The 15,709-nt window shown below is 35.7% G+C and overlaps 2 protein-coding genes across 4 annotated transcripts; both read left to right on the forward strand.

Moving 5' to 3' along the window:
• Window positions 1–1,831: 1,831 nt before the first annotated feature.
• On the forward strand, window positions 1,832–5,697 carry LOC112273849 (actin-related protein 3). 3 transcript variants are annotated; one of them, XR_002967224.3, is made up of 11 exons: window positions 1,832–1,915; window positions 2,504–2,729; window positions 2,856–3,080; window positions 3,316–3,462; window positions 3,714–3,806; window positions 3,936–4,055; window positions 4,240–4,350; window positions 4,575–4,689; window positions 4,972–5,070; window positions 5,241–5,310; window positions 5,429–5,697. XR_002967224.3 is itself a non-coding variant. In XM_024502845.3 (11 exons), exons 1-11 carry the CDS (start codon window positions 1,869–1,871, stop codon window positions 5,431–5,433), a joined length of 1,269 nt encoding a protein of 422 aa, XP_024358613.1. In that variant the 5' UTR covers window positions 1,832–1,868; the 3' UTR covers window positions 5,434–5,697. The 3 variants fall into 3 exon arrangements, 2 of the variants coding, with proteins under 2 accessions (XP_024358613.1, XP_024358612.1); XM_024502845.3 differs by having other exon boundaries at window positions 4,575–4,700; XM_024502844.3 differs by having other exon boundaries at window positions 4,575–4,700; window positions 5,241–5,697.
• Window positions 5,698–11,126: 5,429 nt separating this feature from the next.
• On the forward strand, window positions 11,127–14,780 carry LOC112274439 (protein HOTHEAD). Its single transcript, XM_090245649.1, has 6 exons — window positions 11,127–11,727; window positions 11,896–12,045; window positions 12,190–12,473; window positions 12,597–12,810; window positions 12,925–13,939; window positions 14,211–14,780. The coding sequence occupies exons 1-6, from the start codon at window positions 11,646–11,648 to the stop codon at window positions 14,263–14,265; spliced, it is 1,800 nt and encodes a 599-aa protein (XP_090101775.1). The 5' UTR covers window positions 11,127–11,645; the 3' UTR covers window positions 14,266–14,780.
• The last annotated feature ends 929 nt before the right edge of the window (window positions 14,781–15,709 follow it).

Raw genomic sequence — 15,709 nt, forward strand, 5'->3', positions numbered from 1 at the left:
ATATATATATATATATATATATATTGCAGAACTACAATTATAATATAAATTTAAAGCTAAAAAAAGACAGCAATATGTCAAGGACATAAACACAAAAAACCAAGAGATTAAGAAATACAAGAAAAACAAGATGTTGTATTTGAAACAAGATTAAACATACGACTACACAGACTATAGTAATTAGTGTAATTTATAAAATATTATGGATTTCTAAATAGAGTGGTCCACACTAATTAATGTATAGCCAGATTAGTAGGCTACAATATGAATTATGCAATTGTTTCTCTAAGAGTTGCTACTGTAGTATGTGTACTACATTTCAATTAAAATAATGCACTCCTGGTCTGTAGTATTTAAAAATATTTATAAATATTGTGGTCTTTACTATTGCTATTGAAGAACTTGAGTTTATTGGAAGTTTATCTATGAGATTACAAATATAATTAGCATTTATCAATTTAAATATTTTTTTAGCAAAGGATGCATAATGCTTAGTCAAATTCTAAATCAAACTTTTTTTTTTTTTTTTTTTTTTTTTTGTGTAAATCAAATGTATAAATCAAATTCTAAATCAAAAATTTCATGCATAATACTTAATCAAATCATGAAGTTGAAGTATTGATTTGCACAAATTGTATTTATTTTTAGGTGTAATTATATTTGTATTTTAGTGCATTCAATACATCGAAAATACTAAAATTATACCAAACTGTGTCCCTGTTGAAAGGTTCGAAAATGTTGAAATTAGGGTTTTAAAATATATAAATTAACATTACCTTAGTGCTGAATTTTCTTTTAATGAGTTCAGTTGCTCATGCTTTAAGAGTGAAGTTGTGGTTTATACACATGTGTGTTTATATAGTTCTTAAGAATTGGGTAGTTTTTTTTAGTAAAGTTAAACAAAATGAAAAATATAATATTTCAATTTCATTTGTGAATTGTGACAAAATAGAATATAATACACCCTTATATTGATAAAATCACCAAAAAAAGGTTGTTGTGAAAAAAATTACATTTAAAACTAACAATAATAAAAACTTGGAAAAACATGAATTTTACAAACATAGCAGTAATACATTTTCGTCCACACTTTCAATCTTTTTGCATTATCAATAATCATTATTTAGCTGTCTTTGAGGCAATTAAGTTTTTTCTTTTTTCTTTGTTTTCTTTTAAACATCACTAATCAAGATAGCAAACCTACATTTAAGAAAAGAACAAGTAAAATAATTATAGAAATGTGTTTTTTTATATCACAATAACATTTTGAAAAAAAGGTGAACTAAATTTTCCTTTTTTTCATTACTGAAAACGAGTTTTGTTATTTAATCCGTTATGCAGAATATGCAATAGTGAATAAGGATTATATTACATTATAAAAATATATATAATCGAACATTGTAAGTTTATATTTTATACAAAATGTATCCAGTGCTCGAAATAACAATCAAAATCTTAGATTACATTTTTTTTCCATAAATACAAATATATATGCGATTTTTGCAACACCTTCATTAAAAAATTACACAAAAAGGAATAAAAAATAGCAACCCAAACACTTGAGAACTGTTTTCTGATAATCTTAGAATTTACAAACGAGAGATGGAGCGAGAGAGACGATGAGCTGGATTTCAAGTCCAACTCAGCACCACCTCACGTCGGACACGTAACACGTTCTGAGTCCGACGTGTCAGACGACACGTCGGACGAGCAGGGAGGCGTCCCATTGGCCGGCATGAAAATGGGACTCGATGAAGGCTCCGTAGGTGTCTACGAACCCTTGCTCGTCCTCGACCTCGATGAGAAGGCTTCGGATCGTGAACAATCGAGCTTTGCTGCTGGATCCCTGATTCCCCTGTCGCAGCGAGATGGATGCTACTCAACGTCCTGCTGTTGTCATCGACAATGGCACCGGGTATGTTTGTTTTGCATTACCCAGCTTTTGTTTTGCTGTGTTTTGTATTGCTTTCTATGCATTCCTTCTCATTGTCGATCGGTGAATCCTTTTGAGGTTTCGAGGCGTGACGCTGGGAGATTGCTTGTGCTGTGTTGGTTGCATCGTTGGTTGTGGGTTTTTCGGTCTGAGAGTGGGCATGTGGATTGTTGGAATGAGGCTGGCTGAGAGAGGGTTAGAAGCGTGGTTGTGATGCCGTCGTGAGACGTTTGTTGGACCTGTGTAGTCCGATTGGTTCGATGAGAATTAGGGTTATGAGTAGCATCAATTGCGGTGGATTGTGACTTTTGCTGAACGTTGCGTGGGGGGTTGGTGAATCCCGTCGTGCTGGGTTAAGAATTCAGAGCGTTGCTACGCCTCGTGAACCTTGGTTGGGGTTGATCATATGCAAGTACCTAGAGGTTACGTAGCGCTCTGATGTATTCTAAACGGTTCACTCAGTGACGATCGTCTTTAAAGATCGTCTTTAAAGATCGTGAGACATGGTATTTGTAGCTCAATTTGACGGCATATTGAGCCTACATAGAATCTCACGACATGAATATGTAGGTATACGAAGATGGGATTCGCAGGGAATGTGGAGCCCTGTTTTATTATTCCTACAGTAGTGGCACTCAATGAGTCCTTTTTGGGCCAGTCGGCTCCAAAGGCAGGCACAGCTGCATATCACAATGCAGGAGTAATGGCTGATCTCGATTTCTACATTGGCGAAGAGGCACTTGCGAAGCAACACTCAAGTGCGTACACTCTTAGTTATCCCATTCGACAAGGCCAGGTACACGTATCAACCTCCGCATTCTGGGGTACTTCTTTCACGTGAAGTTTAAGTGGTTGTGGTCGTAATATTTTCGCACTACTGAAGGGTGTTTTAATGTCCGACAGCCTTCGTTACTTTTTGCAGATTGAAAATTGGGATACGATGGAGAGATTTTGGCAGCAATGCCTCTTCAACTATCTGCGATGCGATCCAGAAGATCATTATATGTTACTCACTGAGAGCCCCTTGACAGCACCAGAGAATCGTGAATACATGGGAGAAATCATGTTCGAGACTTTCAACGTGCCAGGATTGTATATCGCAACTCAAGCAGTGTTAGCTCTAGCAGCTGGCTACACGACCTCCAAGGTAGAGTTTGGCTATTTTGGGTTCTTTCTGGTGCTCCCGTGAATCATTGATAATGGAGTCTTTTGATTCGTGAATTGATAAGTGTATTGAAGTAGCCCTGGTTGTTTCTGAGGTCCATGTACCTACGATCTGTATGGATTTACACTGTTGGCTTCGACTGGTAGTGAAAAGAAAGTGCGAGTCTGGTTGAGTGTAGGGATCTTGGTGGCTTTAATGTGTTGGGAACTGAATGCAGCTGGAAATGACGGGCTTGGTGGTGGATGCCGGGGATGGAATGACTCATGTTGTTCCAGTGGCGGATGGTTACATCATTGGTAGCAGCATCAAGTCAATTCCTGTCGCAGGCCGGGATCTCTCTAATTTCGTTCAACAGCTAATGCGAGTAGCAGCCAAAACCTTACCTCTCCTAGCACCTCAATGACAACATAACTCAGCTTCATAATGTGATAGAATCATTTCTGATATGATGCATCGGGCAGAATTGGTCGATAATTGTAGCTGATCCACGTAATAGCTTGTCACTCCAGATTGTTTCTGTGGCGGTTTGAATCGATTGAATAGCCTATAAAAGATATTTGAAAAGTAGGAATTTTTTGGAGTAGGTGACTTACAAGTGCTACATGTTTATTCTAGGAACGAGGCGAACCTGTGCCCCCCGAGGATTCCTTGGATATTGCCAGGAGGGTGAAAGAAATGTATTGCTACACATGTGCTGATATTGCGAAGGTAATATCCATTTTTATCTCATCATATGAAGCTATAGTCATAGGAATACTGGGATCTCATTGATTATCTGGAACATATTGTTGCAATGGCTGCTCGGCTGCTCACTTGGTAGAACTGCATGTGTTGCAGGAGTTTGGTAAGCATGATAAGGAACCTGCCAAATACGTTAAGCAGTGGAAAGGAAACAATTCGAAAACTGGAGCGCCCTTTTCTTGTGATATTGGATATGAGAGATTTTTGGCGCCCGAGGTCAGCGTCTGGACCCGTCTCGCAAAGAGAGCGAAAGAGAGGGAGAGATTGAACTTTCACCCTTCAATTGATATTAGACAATTTCTTTACTTACTTAGGGTTGATCACATGCTGAGAAATATTTTTATCCTGATACAGTTTATTTTATTTTGAAACTGACACGTTTGATTTTTGAGTTCGACAGGTATTCTTCTCACCAGAGATTTATAGCAGTGATTTCACAACACCTTTGCCAGAGGTGGTTGATAACTGCATACAATCGGCTCCTATTGATGTTCGTCGAGCCCTATACAAGGTTAGTTTCATTTGTTCTGTCATCACTGTATGCAGCTCCTATTACCTACTGCGGTCTATTGTTTACGATGTGTTATGTCCACCTGCATCTCATTGTCTGAGGTTGTCTGGTTTGACCATATAATCCGCCTTTGATATGCCATGTTATATTTAGAGGATTGTTTTGTAGAATTAGTCTTTTGAACTGAATTGAATATTGACATACTCCTTGTTTCATTCCAACAGAATATTGTCCTTTCCGGGGGGTCTACAATGTTCAAGGATTTTCAAAGAAGATTGCAACGAGATATCAAGAAACGTGTAGATGCGCGGACTTCAGCTTCAGAAAAGAAATCTGGAGGTGACCACAAAGTAAGCCTATTCTATTTAATAGCAGTTCCTTTGTATGATTACAGCCTCTTCCATGACGACTCAGATCATGTTTCATGCCGAGGTGGAGAATGCACCAATATATTGGCGAACATAGGGCCTGAGCTTCCTTGGTTGTCCCTGGTGCATTTGCATGCTTTGTCTGCTTTCTCAGTTCTGCCTAGCTGCCTCTTCTTTTAAGCTTTAGGTATGATATGCTGGTTTGAAAGTTGTTCAGCAACTTGTTTGTGAAGACATGGCTATTTGTCTACAGTCTCAGGCAGTTGAAGTAAATGTGGTGGGACATCCCATGCAACGATTCGCTGTCTGGTTTGGAGGCTCGCTCTTGGCTTCCACGCCAGATTTTTATAATGTATATCTATCACCCATCTTTATCTGCTTCTCTTCTTTCTTAATATTTAATTTTTGCAAGTAACTTTCATGTCAGCAGCATGTCCGATGAGCTCTAGATTGCAAGTGGTTTTTCGTATGCATCGAGATCTAATTTGGCTTAGCATGCTTTCCTGGACCTTTCATCTACAGGCTTGCCATACCAAAGCTGAATACGAAGAATATGGCTCCAGTATATGCCGTCTCAATCCGGTCTTCAAGGGTATGTTATAATTTTTAGGTCAACGTGATCCTATTTGCTTGTCCTGCACTAAAGCGGTCTTAACTTTTTGTCCATATTGTCCAAAAAACATTATCAAGCTGCCCTAGTGCTCTTGCAGTGTGACAGGTTGGATCAATTTCAGAGCTCCCTGACCAGGGAATAAGTTCCGAGCAGTTGTTACTGCCTGGAACCCTGTAGTAATATAATTTTTGACCTTGCACTGCTGCAAGAGAAGGTAATCATTGTGGGAGCTTTCACGTAGGTGCAGTATTTGCATTTACATTGAGGCTTCATTGCATAGAGATACATAGAGGCGTAGATTAGCCGACATAGTTCGGACTGGTTGGGTTTATCTCGTCACAAGAAATATAATTTTTTCTATGTTTACCTAGTGTGCATGTAAGTAAGCAGCTTTAACGTGTGGTTACAACGAATCTCTCATGTGATAACTGGTGTGAAATGTGCTTGTGAACTTAATTCCAGTATGACTGGTAATGGCTACATACTGTGGTTGTATCTCAGCAGCATAAAAAAAGAAGTATTTTATTAGTTGCGGTAATTTGAATTATTGTATTTCTTGTATAAAAGGATAATGATACTGATGTCATCACCTTTGAGGTGCAAACACCTAACACATTTAAGTTGTCAAATCAAGTCTGGGAGCATCCTGACTAACATTCTCCTAATATTTTGTGCGCCAGGATCTTCGAGGGCTTGCAAAGAATTTTCTGTATGACACGCTTACTCTAACCTAAAAAGTTTTCATGTGGAATGTCGAGAGTGGAACTCTACAATTGCAACTTCTTAGTTGTATGCGTCTTTGTTAACACCACGTCAGTATGGGTATTCACGACTTAATAATATTCTTGAGGTCAGAGGGTAAACTTCTAAACATAATCCTGTCACAAAGAGTGTTACTTCCTGAATTTTAATTTTATGGTAATTTTAATTGGCTTGATTTAATGAGTAGGTACACTAATGGCTAGAAATCTTATTACGATGCTATAAACAGTCAATAAGTGAAAAGATGACTCATTGGATCATTTCAATGTGGGTGTGTGAAATTGTTAATTGATAATTTGAATGATATTTTAATAATTTTATGTTTTAAGAGTTAAAATGATCATTAAATGATGCACTACAGTGACTGATTTTTGCATTAATTGTTGCAATTTTGACCTCCTCCAAAAAATCATCACATGGTTTACCACCATTTTTGGTATAGTTGTTCTTGTAAATAATGTTCTAAAATGTATAAAAGTTTTGAACCAATATATAATACAAAACACTATCTTCATGTTCACAATGGTCTAGTTTTTAGCAAAATTAAGTTGATACAATTATACTCAATGATACTATATAATAATAAATATAATTATATTCATATATTTATATTTAATTATTTTCAGTTATTTTTGAGAGTTTCATAAAAATATACCAAAGTACAATCTCATTGTTTGACAAAGATTAGACCAAGAAAGATGTTTGAGGCATTCAATAGTTGAACAAAGAATAACAATCTCTTCATTTAGATGACAACCTCAAATGTTATTCTTTGTTCTATTTATAAGTATGTTAAAGAATACAATGTATATGAGTCTCTTGGCAACATTGACAAGACATTTCCTTTTTCTTCTTTTTTACAAAAATTAGTTGATATATGCACCAATATTACTGAGATAGAATTAATATAATTTAAGTTTGCAAAAATCCAAATATTTTCATTGTCAATATTTGCAACCCACAATAGCTAGAAATTATAACATAATTATTTAAAGGTCTAAAGACTTTTAACCATCTTATTTTTGATAATAAATCTTTTAAACATTTGTTAGCCATATTAAAAAAACATAAAATTCTTATACTATAAATTGTACATATTTATATCATTACAATTTGAAAATATAATATTTTTATACTAATCTTTTGATTGATTTACTTTATAAAACAAACCAAGAGATCTAACTTACTTGAATATAACATTTATAGCTAAAATTTTAGATCTTAGAATTATATTTTAAGATCATATAATAATTATGATTTTGATAATTTACTACTCTAGTAGATATCTTAAGCTAGATGCATTTTACATGATTAGTAATCAATATTAAAAAGATATTTGAAAGAGTTTAAAGAAATATAAAAACTTGAAATGTTTACCTTTGCTTCTATTAAAAAAACTATACCAAAAAAGTAATATAAGTTGAGAGCAATATAAGCCAATAAACAAATAATTCTTTATAATATTATTAATTTTTAACTTTTTAACTCCCACATTGATATTGCATATTCTAAAATACTTCTAGAAATATATATATATATATATAATATGAAAAATTAAATAATATTATCTTTACCTTATCTTATACAAGAAAATTGAAATGATTATTATTTAATAATTAGATGGTTATTACATTTTATTGCTAGAAGAATCTTATAGAATTTTCAGTATTAAGCTTAAAAAATAGAAGCTACAATGACCAATAGTTGCAAGTTTGCCTTTTAAGCTAACATGAGGTATATTTTAATTCTAATGGGAATCCAAAAAAGGAGATAGAAGGCCAAAATTTGACACAATTGACAAGAGTTTTTATGATATATGCAAATGATGATAGACCTAAAAACCTTCATTCTACAATTTTTTATATTATTACAATTAAAGGTATAGATATTGGTTCTTACAAAATTATGGTAATAAAGTAAATATATGAACATTTAATAGCAATTCTTGTTGAAGAAGTGTTATTGTTTAAATTTTTTTAGTTTTATGTTGTGCCTAACTTTTAAAGAAGATTTCAAAATATAATTTGTATTTTTTCTTACTTTGTAATGCAATACATCCATATAGATATTTAAAATATAATTGAAATTTGCTTTTAGTAATGTAATTTTTTACTAATAAAAAAATACTAAGAATATAGATATTTTGGTTTGTACAAGCTTTGGTTTTTAGAAATACTACAAACATCAAAAGTTTGTATGATACAAATGCTATAGCTAAGGCATATTTTGAAAATCTTGATTGCAATAATGATTCTTTGTTACCAATAATCAATTTTATATGATCAAAGAATTATTGGATGTTTAAGCTTATCATTTTATATAATAAAATAAAATGAAATAACACTTATATTTTTAAAAAATAAATTTTAAAAAAAATTGATATAAACAAATAAAAAATAATTATTTAAAAATTATATACTACAAATTTTTAAAAGTGGTATTTATCACTAGAAAATAGTACATTGTAAAAATTATAATTATTTTTTAAGAATTTATTATAAATAAGTAATTTTTATTTATTATATTTAGTACTATCACAATAAAATAATTTTTTAACACATTTTAGAATTGAAGACTAAATAATTGTACTAGTTGTTTCTTCTAGTATTAATTATTTATTTCTTTTAGCTTAAAAAAATAATATTATTACAATTTTAAACTAAAAAGATAATAACTTTTTTTTTTTATTATTTTTCTTAAATAACTACATCAATAAAGACTTCATCATATTTGCAAAACAATTACATAAGAATAAGCATCAATAACCAATATAATAATTTTTAAAACTGTTGATAGAATTTTATTTAATATTACCAATAATAATAAGGTATTTTGGCAATAATATTTTTTTGTTAGAAATTTTATTTGCCACATATTAAGAATTTTTTATTACAAAAAAAGATTTACTTATTATAATATAATTGATAAAATTGAGAGCTACAATAAAAGAAAAGAAAGACTTCAAAACATATTTTATATGTATTAGCAAAGAAAGAGATAAATATTATACTAATGAAATATAATTCTACTTTCTTACAAAAAAATTATGTATAGATTGGTAAATTAATTAATTAAAATTTTCTATTACAATATTAGTAACCAAGCCTTACTAATGCAGGATAATTTTTTTTAATGTAGGAAATTTGTCATGAAATTTTCAAAAATAATATCCTATACTAAAAAAATAAAATAATATTTTTTACACTAGTTGGTACAAGTCAAAGATTTCAAGACAAGAAAAAGGAGTTTTTGAGCTTTAAATGCAAAGTTGCCCCTCTTATACATTCATTTGTAACTTGTTAAGGGTTTGTTAATGACTCTAAAAAATTATATAAAAGTTTTAATAACTTTTTTAAGTTATTGAACTTTTTAATAACATTTTTTTACTTTATTATTTAGAATTTGATAATAGTATTATAAGACATAACTAGAGGCTCATGCAAAGCATATCTTGTTATAAAAGACTTATATCTATGATTTTTTCTACTAAAGTTATAATCAAAATTAATATATATATATATATATATATATATATGTGTGTGTGTGTGTGTGTGTGTGTGAAAAATCATTGTACATTCTTAAAAAATAATAAAAATAAATAAATAAAAACTTTTATTTTTTTATTTTTTTATTTTTTAATAAATTATTTAATAAAATTATATATATGTATATGTCTTTTGGTAAAATAAATAAATAAATAGGATATAAGAAGCAAGAAATAAAATAAACAAAGATGAAATAAAATAATAAAAAGGCAACATCTAGTAAACACATTTTACTTAGAGATATAGATTCTATAAAGAAAGCCATACATCTCCTTATTAAATAAATAAATCCTCCATATAAAGTCACATACAAAAAAATTCTCACAAAAAGAGAGGTTCCTTAAGAAGAATTTAAACCAGTGTTGTTGTTGATGGCCAATTTCATAATATCACGCTCATGACAACAGACATTACAAGCAACTTTGTTTTTAATTTTATATTTGAATCATTGCCTATCAATACCGCACTTCATCAACAATTCCTGTAGCAAAACAGATGCTAAAAATTAGCAAAATAATGCTAGTGTAGACAGATGGTACTACTATATGAATGAGGAAGAATGAATAATAATAATAATAATAATAATAAGTAGAGGTTGAACAGGCTACGCATAATGCAATGTCTGTGGGCGTCGTGTAGCTCGAAGTCAGCATCGTAAAGAAGAGCAAATGGAATTCTATAAAAAGCTTCACGTGGAAGATTTTCGAGCTAGTCTAATTGTAGAGGTCCGAATGGTTGCACCATACACAGACCAAAGGGGATTGAAGGAGACAAGAGATCTGCTGCAGCTGGTAGGCCTAGGCCACAGCAATAGCATGAAGCTGGTGTGGTGTGAGGCAGTTGGTGGTGGAAGATATACGGTTGGTGCCAAATTTCTCATAACAAATTGATGAACGCTCTGATCAACCTGATAGCACAACATGAGTTTTATTATTCATGATGTTATGTTATTTTTATTTATTTATTTTTTCTTATCATAAGTTATACTGGCTAGACACTGTTGAAGGGTTAGCAGTTTCCCTTTGTAAGCAGTACGTGAACGTGGGTTTTGAAAACCATGATGCTGAAAACTTCACCAACTTCCGTCCAATTGAAGAATCATGGTCCCTGCAGGATCGGGTTATATGGTAAAAGGGTGCCTTTCTGGTGCAGATTAGTTCAACCAAGATTCCATTAGTTCATGAAGTACATGGCTAGATAAATCTCATCACACATTGTGGAGCTGTGCGCTAACATAGGTCATCCTTCTCGTGCAGCCCTATCGGACGAAGATTAACTTTCGAGAAAAAGGTTGGATTCCTCTATCGACAGAGTTGGTTCCCAATAGATTTCGAGGCTTATATCCTGGAATGATTGAAATTCTCATGAAATGGAACTTTACCTCGGAACAGGGAAGAGCTCATGGGAATGTGTGTTTTGTTTGTTGGTTTGTTTCTTACCCGCCGATCAATCATCCTCTCGATAAAAGCATCAGTCAACACTGTGCAGGTATTTGCATTCCCACTGCCTTACCGAGATCATGAACAGTGCTAGGATAGCATGGAGTAGGAAGCTTCAAAAGGATCCGTAGCATGTGCATCAAGAGACACAATTTAGTTGCCTAGCTCTGAACCAAGAAGGTATCGTCGTCATTTGACAAAGTTTTGCGCATCTTTCAGTTCAGATTTATAATTATAAATCTTCGGTTAAGTTTTATAATTATATATCTCCAGTCGGGACTATTGTTCATCTAGCATGAACTGAACTTTGCCGTTATTTGCAAGGCAAAGAGTGGTCTAATCCAAAGCATCTCCACATCTTGTAGACGAAGGATATCTGCAAATTATTTCGTTTTAATTTAATTTTTTTATTTTAAAATTTTTTTCCCCCTTCTTCGTTCTTTTCTGTACCGCAACCCGCCACCACCAGTGATCGTCGAGCACGCAAGCAGGAGACATTCAACGTGGGGCGCAGTGGATAAAGGAAAAAGGGAAAGATCCAGATCGGAAACGTGAACTTCAGATAAGTATGGCCAAATGTACACTCCTGTATGTGTTGGTCATGATGCAAATCATGATCCGGTGCTGCTACTCTGCCAGAATATACAGTGGTGAGTTTTCAGTCTCAGGTCTTCCAATGTAAAGCAGGCATGGTAGCATGGTTGTTGCGAACTGAGCTTAATCGGGGAATCAATTTCCATGATGTTTTGGGAGGGATCGAATTCTACAATCCACATTGTCGAAGAGATTGAACAATGTATGTGTGTCTGTTCAACCAGACCCCAACTACTCCTTTGTGCTGAATGCCACGGAAGCGCCACCTCTGATCCGCGATTACGATTACATTATTATTGGAGGAGGAACGGCAGGGTGCCCCTTGGCAGCGACTCTTTCACAAAACTACTCAGTCCTGCTATTGGAGCGTGGAGGTATGATTCCAAACTTGGGCGTGTCACTCAGAAGCAGAAATGCTACGACGTAACACTCTGGAACTCACATTGTTTCTAGATTTTAGACCCCACCTTGATTGATTGTTTGACCCTTCAGTTTTCGTGTCACTAATTCTTTCACAGGTCAGCCATACCAAAACGCGTTCGTGGAGAATCTCGTTGGGTTTTACCCTAATCTCCAGATCGATACCAGCACCTCCGCATCGCAGTCCTTCACCTCCGAAGAAGGAATCCCCAATCAACGTGCCCGGGTTCTAGGAGGCGGCAGTGCTATCAATGCCGGTTTTTTCACTTATGCTGATCCTGATTTTGTCGCGGAGGCGGGCTGGAATGTTGCCTTAGTGAACGATTCGTTTACTTGGGTTGCGGATGAAATTGCTGAAATTCCGACTTTGCAAACTTTCCAAGTGAGAATTCGTCGTCTCTGAACAGAATCGAGCAATATCATCTACATTTCCGTGGAGCGAGTTCCATGGTTGGATGTGTGATTCTAATGTTTGTAGCTTGTCCTCTGGATTCTACTGTGATAGAGCGCGGCTCAAGACGCTTTGTTAGAGGTTGGCGTGACCCCTTACAACGGCGAGACGTATGAGCACTTGATCGGCACGAAGGTTGGTGGGTCTATATTCGACAGCTATGGCCGCCGCCACACAGCTGCTGACCTTCTCACGTATGCTAATCCGAGCAACCTCGACGTCTACATTTGGGCCAGCGCTCAACGGCTGATTTTCGCTCCCGAATTCGGTATGTCGGATTTCATCCCCTAGTTCTAGTTGCCGAAGACACCAGTACACACTGACGTTGTTGACTGATCCCTTCCCTTCCATTCGCTTCCCCTTTCCTTCTGCTACCTCGCAGGAGCGAACAGCCAGTGGGAACCACGAGCAATTGGTGTAATATACGTGGATCTCGACGGCAACAATCACACAGCCCTACTGAGCGAGAATCCTGGTAGCGAAATAATCCTCTCGGCGGGTGCGCTTGGCACCCCGGTGCTGCTCATGCTGAGCGGCATCGGCCCAGCCGATCACCTGGCCGCTTTCAACATCACCACCATCCTCGACAACCCCGCCGTGGGTTCGAATATGGCGGACAATCCAACAAATTCTATGTGGGTGCTCACCAACCAGGCGGTTGAAGTCTCCCTAATCCAGGTGGTGGGTATCACTAGCTGGGGCAGCTTCATCGAAATCTCAAGCGGGCAGGCAGAGGTCTTGATCGCCGCAACCGAAAGAGACTCCGTTGCCGATAACCCCACATCTATCGGCTCGAGAAGCTCCTGGGGACGCAGCGACTTAAACTATGACACTTTCACCGCACAATCCTCGCTAACGAGAATCTTTTCGGCGATTCGCGAGGTTCCAGGGCCGTTTCGACTTCAAGCTTCATGGAGCGGCACCATCCTGCAGAAGATATGGGGCCCGTTGTCTTCGGGGCTGCTGCGACTTTCTAGCTTGAACGCCATCGACAACCCGCGAGTCTGGTTCAACTACTTTCAGGATCCACAGGACTTGGCCACATGCGAGCAAGGGATTCGCACGGTGCTCGACATGCTGAATTCGCCTTCACTATCGAGACTGCAGTACACGATTGACACAATTCCTCGCGTGTTGCGGCCTGTGAGGGAGGCCGTGGAGAGCTCTCGACCGCAGCGGGACCTCTCCAACGCCACCCAGGACTCGATCAATATCCGGCAGTGGTGCGTGGATACCGTCACCACGATTTGGCATTACCACGGCGGTAGTTTGGTTGGGGACGTTGTGGGGCAAGACTACCGCGTCATTGGGGTGCAGTCGCTCCGTGTGATCGATGGGTCAACGTTCCGACGCTCTCCCGGCTCGAATCCTCAGGCCACTGTGATGATGCTCGGGAGGTGATGCTTCGATCATTTCTAAACCCACTTTCAATTATTACACACAGAAAAAGTAACCATTTTGAATCCATATGAACAGTATCATGAAAATACCGATCCATCCTGAGCTTCCAGCGCACAACTGATCCCCCGCGCGGCATCTCCATAACTACAACGTCGAGCTCGAGGCTCACATGAACGATAAACTCTAGAAATTACGCTACAAAACTGTATAAAAGCATGCATCACGCAATTTATGGACATCTGAGCAACTGTCTATGGTTCTGTGCAGGTACATGGGAGTGCAAATCCTTCGCGAAAGGCTAGGCACAGAAGCTGGTGTTTGACATCGTCAGATCAGTGGAACTACTACTACTCCCACTCATCAACAATGACAACCATAGATGTCGCGGTTTTCGTGTGAGGTGTGAGGTGTTGACTCATACCGGCAACACAAAGTTCTAAAGCTCGTACCGGAAGGATGATACACTTTCATGACAACAGTATTGTCGGTATGAGTCGGTACTTCTTGCAGTTCTCTTTAGTATAATGCTCGAGATTTGTCACTAGACCTTTTGTGCTCTTGTTCATTCTGGTGACTAATGCATTCCTCAAGTTAACTCACTGGGGTTGTCCATCATGGCGGTGTGATAAATTAGGGTTTGGAAACCTGCAGATGAATCTCTCACGCAGGAAGAGTATATTGCAGTAAATCTAGGCAGTTGACGTGAGATGGTTGGTTAACTGAATGCCTTGTTATTTGGGCACAGCTTTTCTTCCATTACTTACCCTAACCTACTTGCTTGTTTAACATAATGGAGTTTAGTTACTTTTAATGAATTCAGTAACTCCTTGCTTGGTATTAGTGTGCACTACTAGCTCTGTAATTTTCAACCAAGATGTTGTTATGCATATTGCATCTATACCTTTTGTAGTGTAGGTTTGAAAGTCTTGGATTTGGTAACAAGTTTTTATGCTCTTGCTTTAGTTGTTCATATATATATATATATATATATCAAACTCCTGTGATTTGATTTTAGTTTACCATTTGTGCGGTTTACCTTAAAACATGACATTATTAGAATCATGGTATGAAATAACTAAGACCAATAATACTGTGGTGCTATATATATATATATATATACTAATAAATTTTTAATAAAGTATGTATTTTTAAATATTTCAATTGAAATCGTGTCCTTATGCTACTGTGAACAAAATATCGTTTTAAATCTTGTAAGAAAGAAGTTGATGCTACCAACAGACACAGTTACCTGAAAAGAAACAAGAAATAATAAGAAAAGGAAATTTCCATTGCTTATACTAATGCTATAAAAATGTTAGTTTACTCCGTCATAGATTCTTTGTGAAGAGTATTAGAATTATTAGATGAATGAATGAATTTAAAATTCATTTGAAATTCATTTTACTATCATGTAGTAAAATAAATTTAAAATTAAGTAGTAGACATTCAAAAAGTGTAATCACAATTATTAAAAAAAACAAATCATATAACCTTTGGACTTGGCCATGTAAAAGGAAATAACTTTTCTTAAAATAGAATTCAATTGTCTATTTTGTGCATGTTTGATATTTTTGCATTTCCAAAATCCACATCACTTGAGATTAAACTTGCTACAAATCCTGAGACAAAAGTAGACAGCAATTTCAAAACCTGAGACAAAAGTAGACAGCAATATTGACTGCAACTATCTTTTTTAAAATATGAAATTCATTTGTAGCTTGTTCACAGCGATTTTTATAACTTTTAAATTGTATATATTTAGACAA

The sequence above is a fragment of the Physcomitrium patens genome, chromosome 21, assembly GCF_059467195.1.
Source record: "Physcomitrium patens ecotype Gransden chromosome 21, ASM5946719v1, whole genome shotgun sequence".
Classification (NCBI taxonomy): Eukaryota; Viridiplantae; Streptophyta; class Bryopsida; order Funariales; family Funariaceae; genus Physcomitrium; species Physcomitrium patens.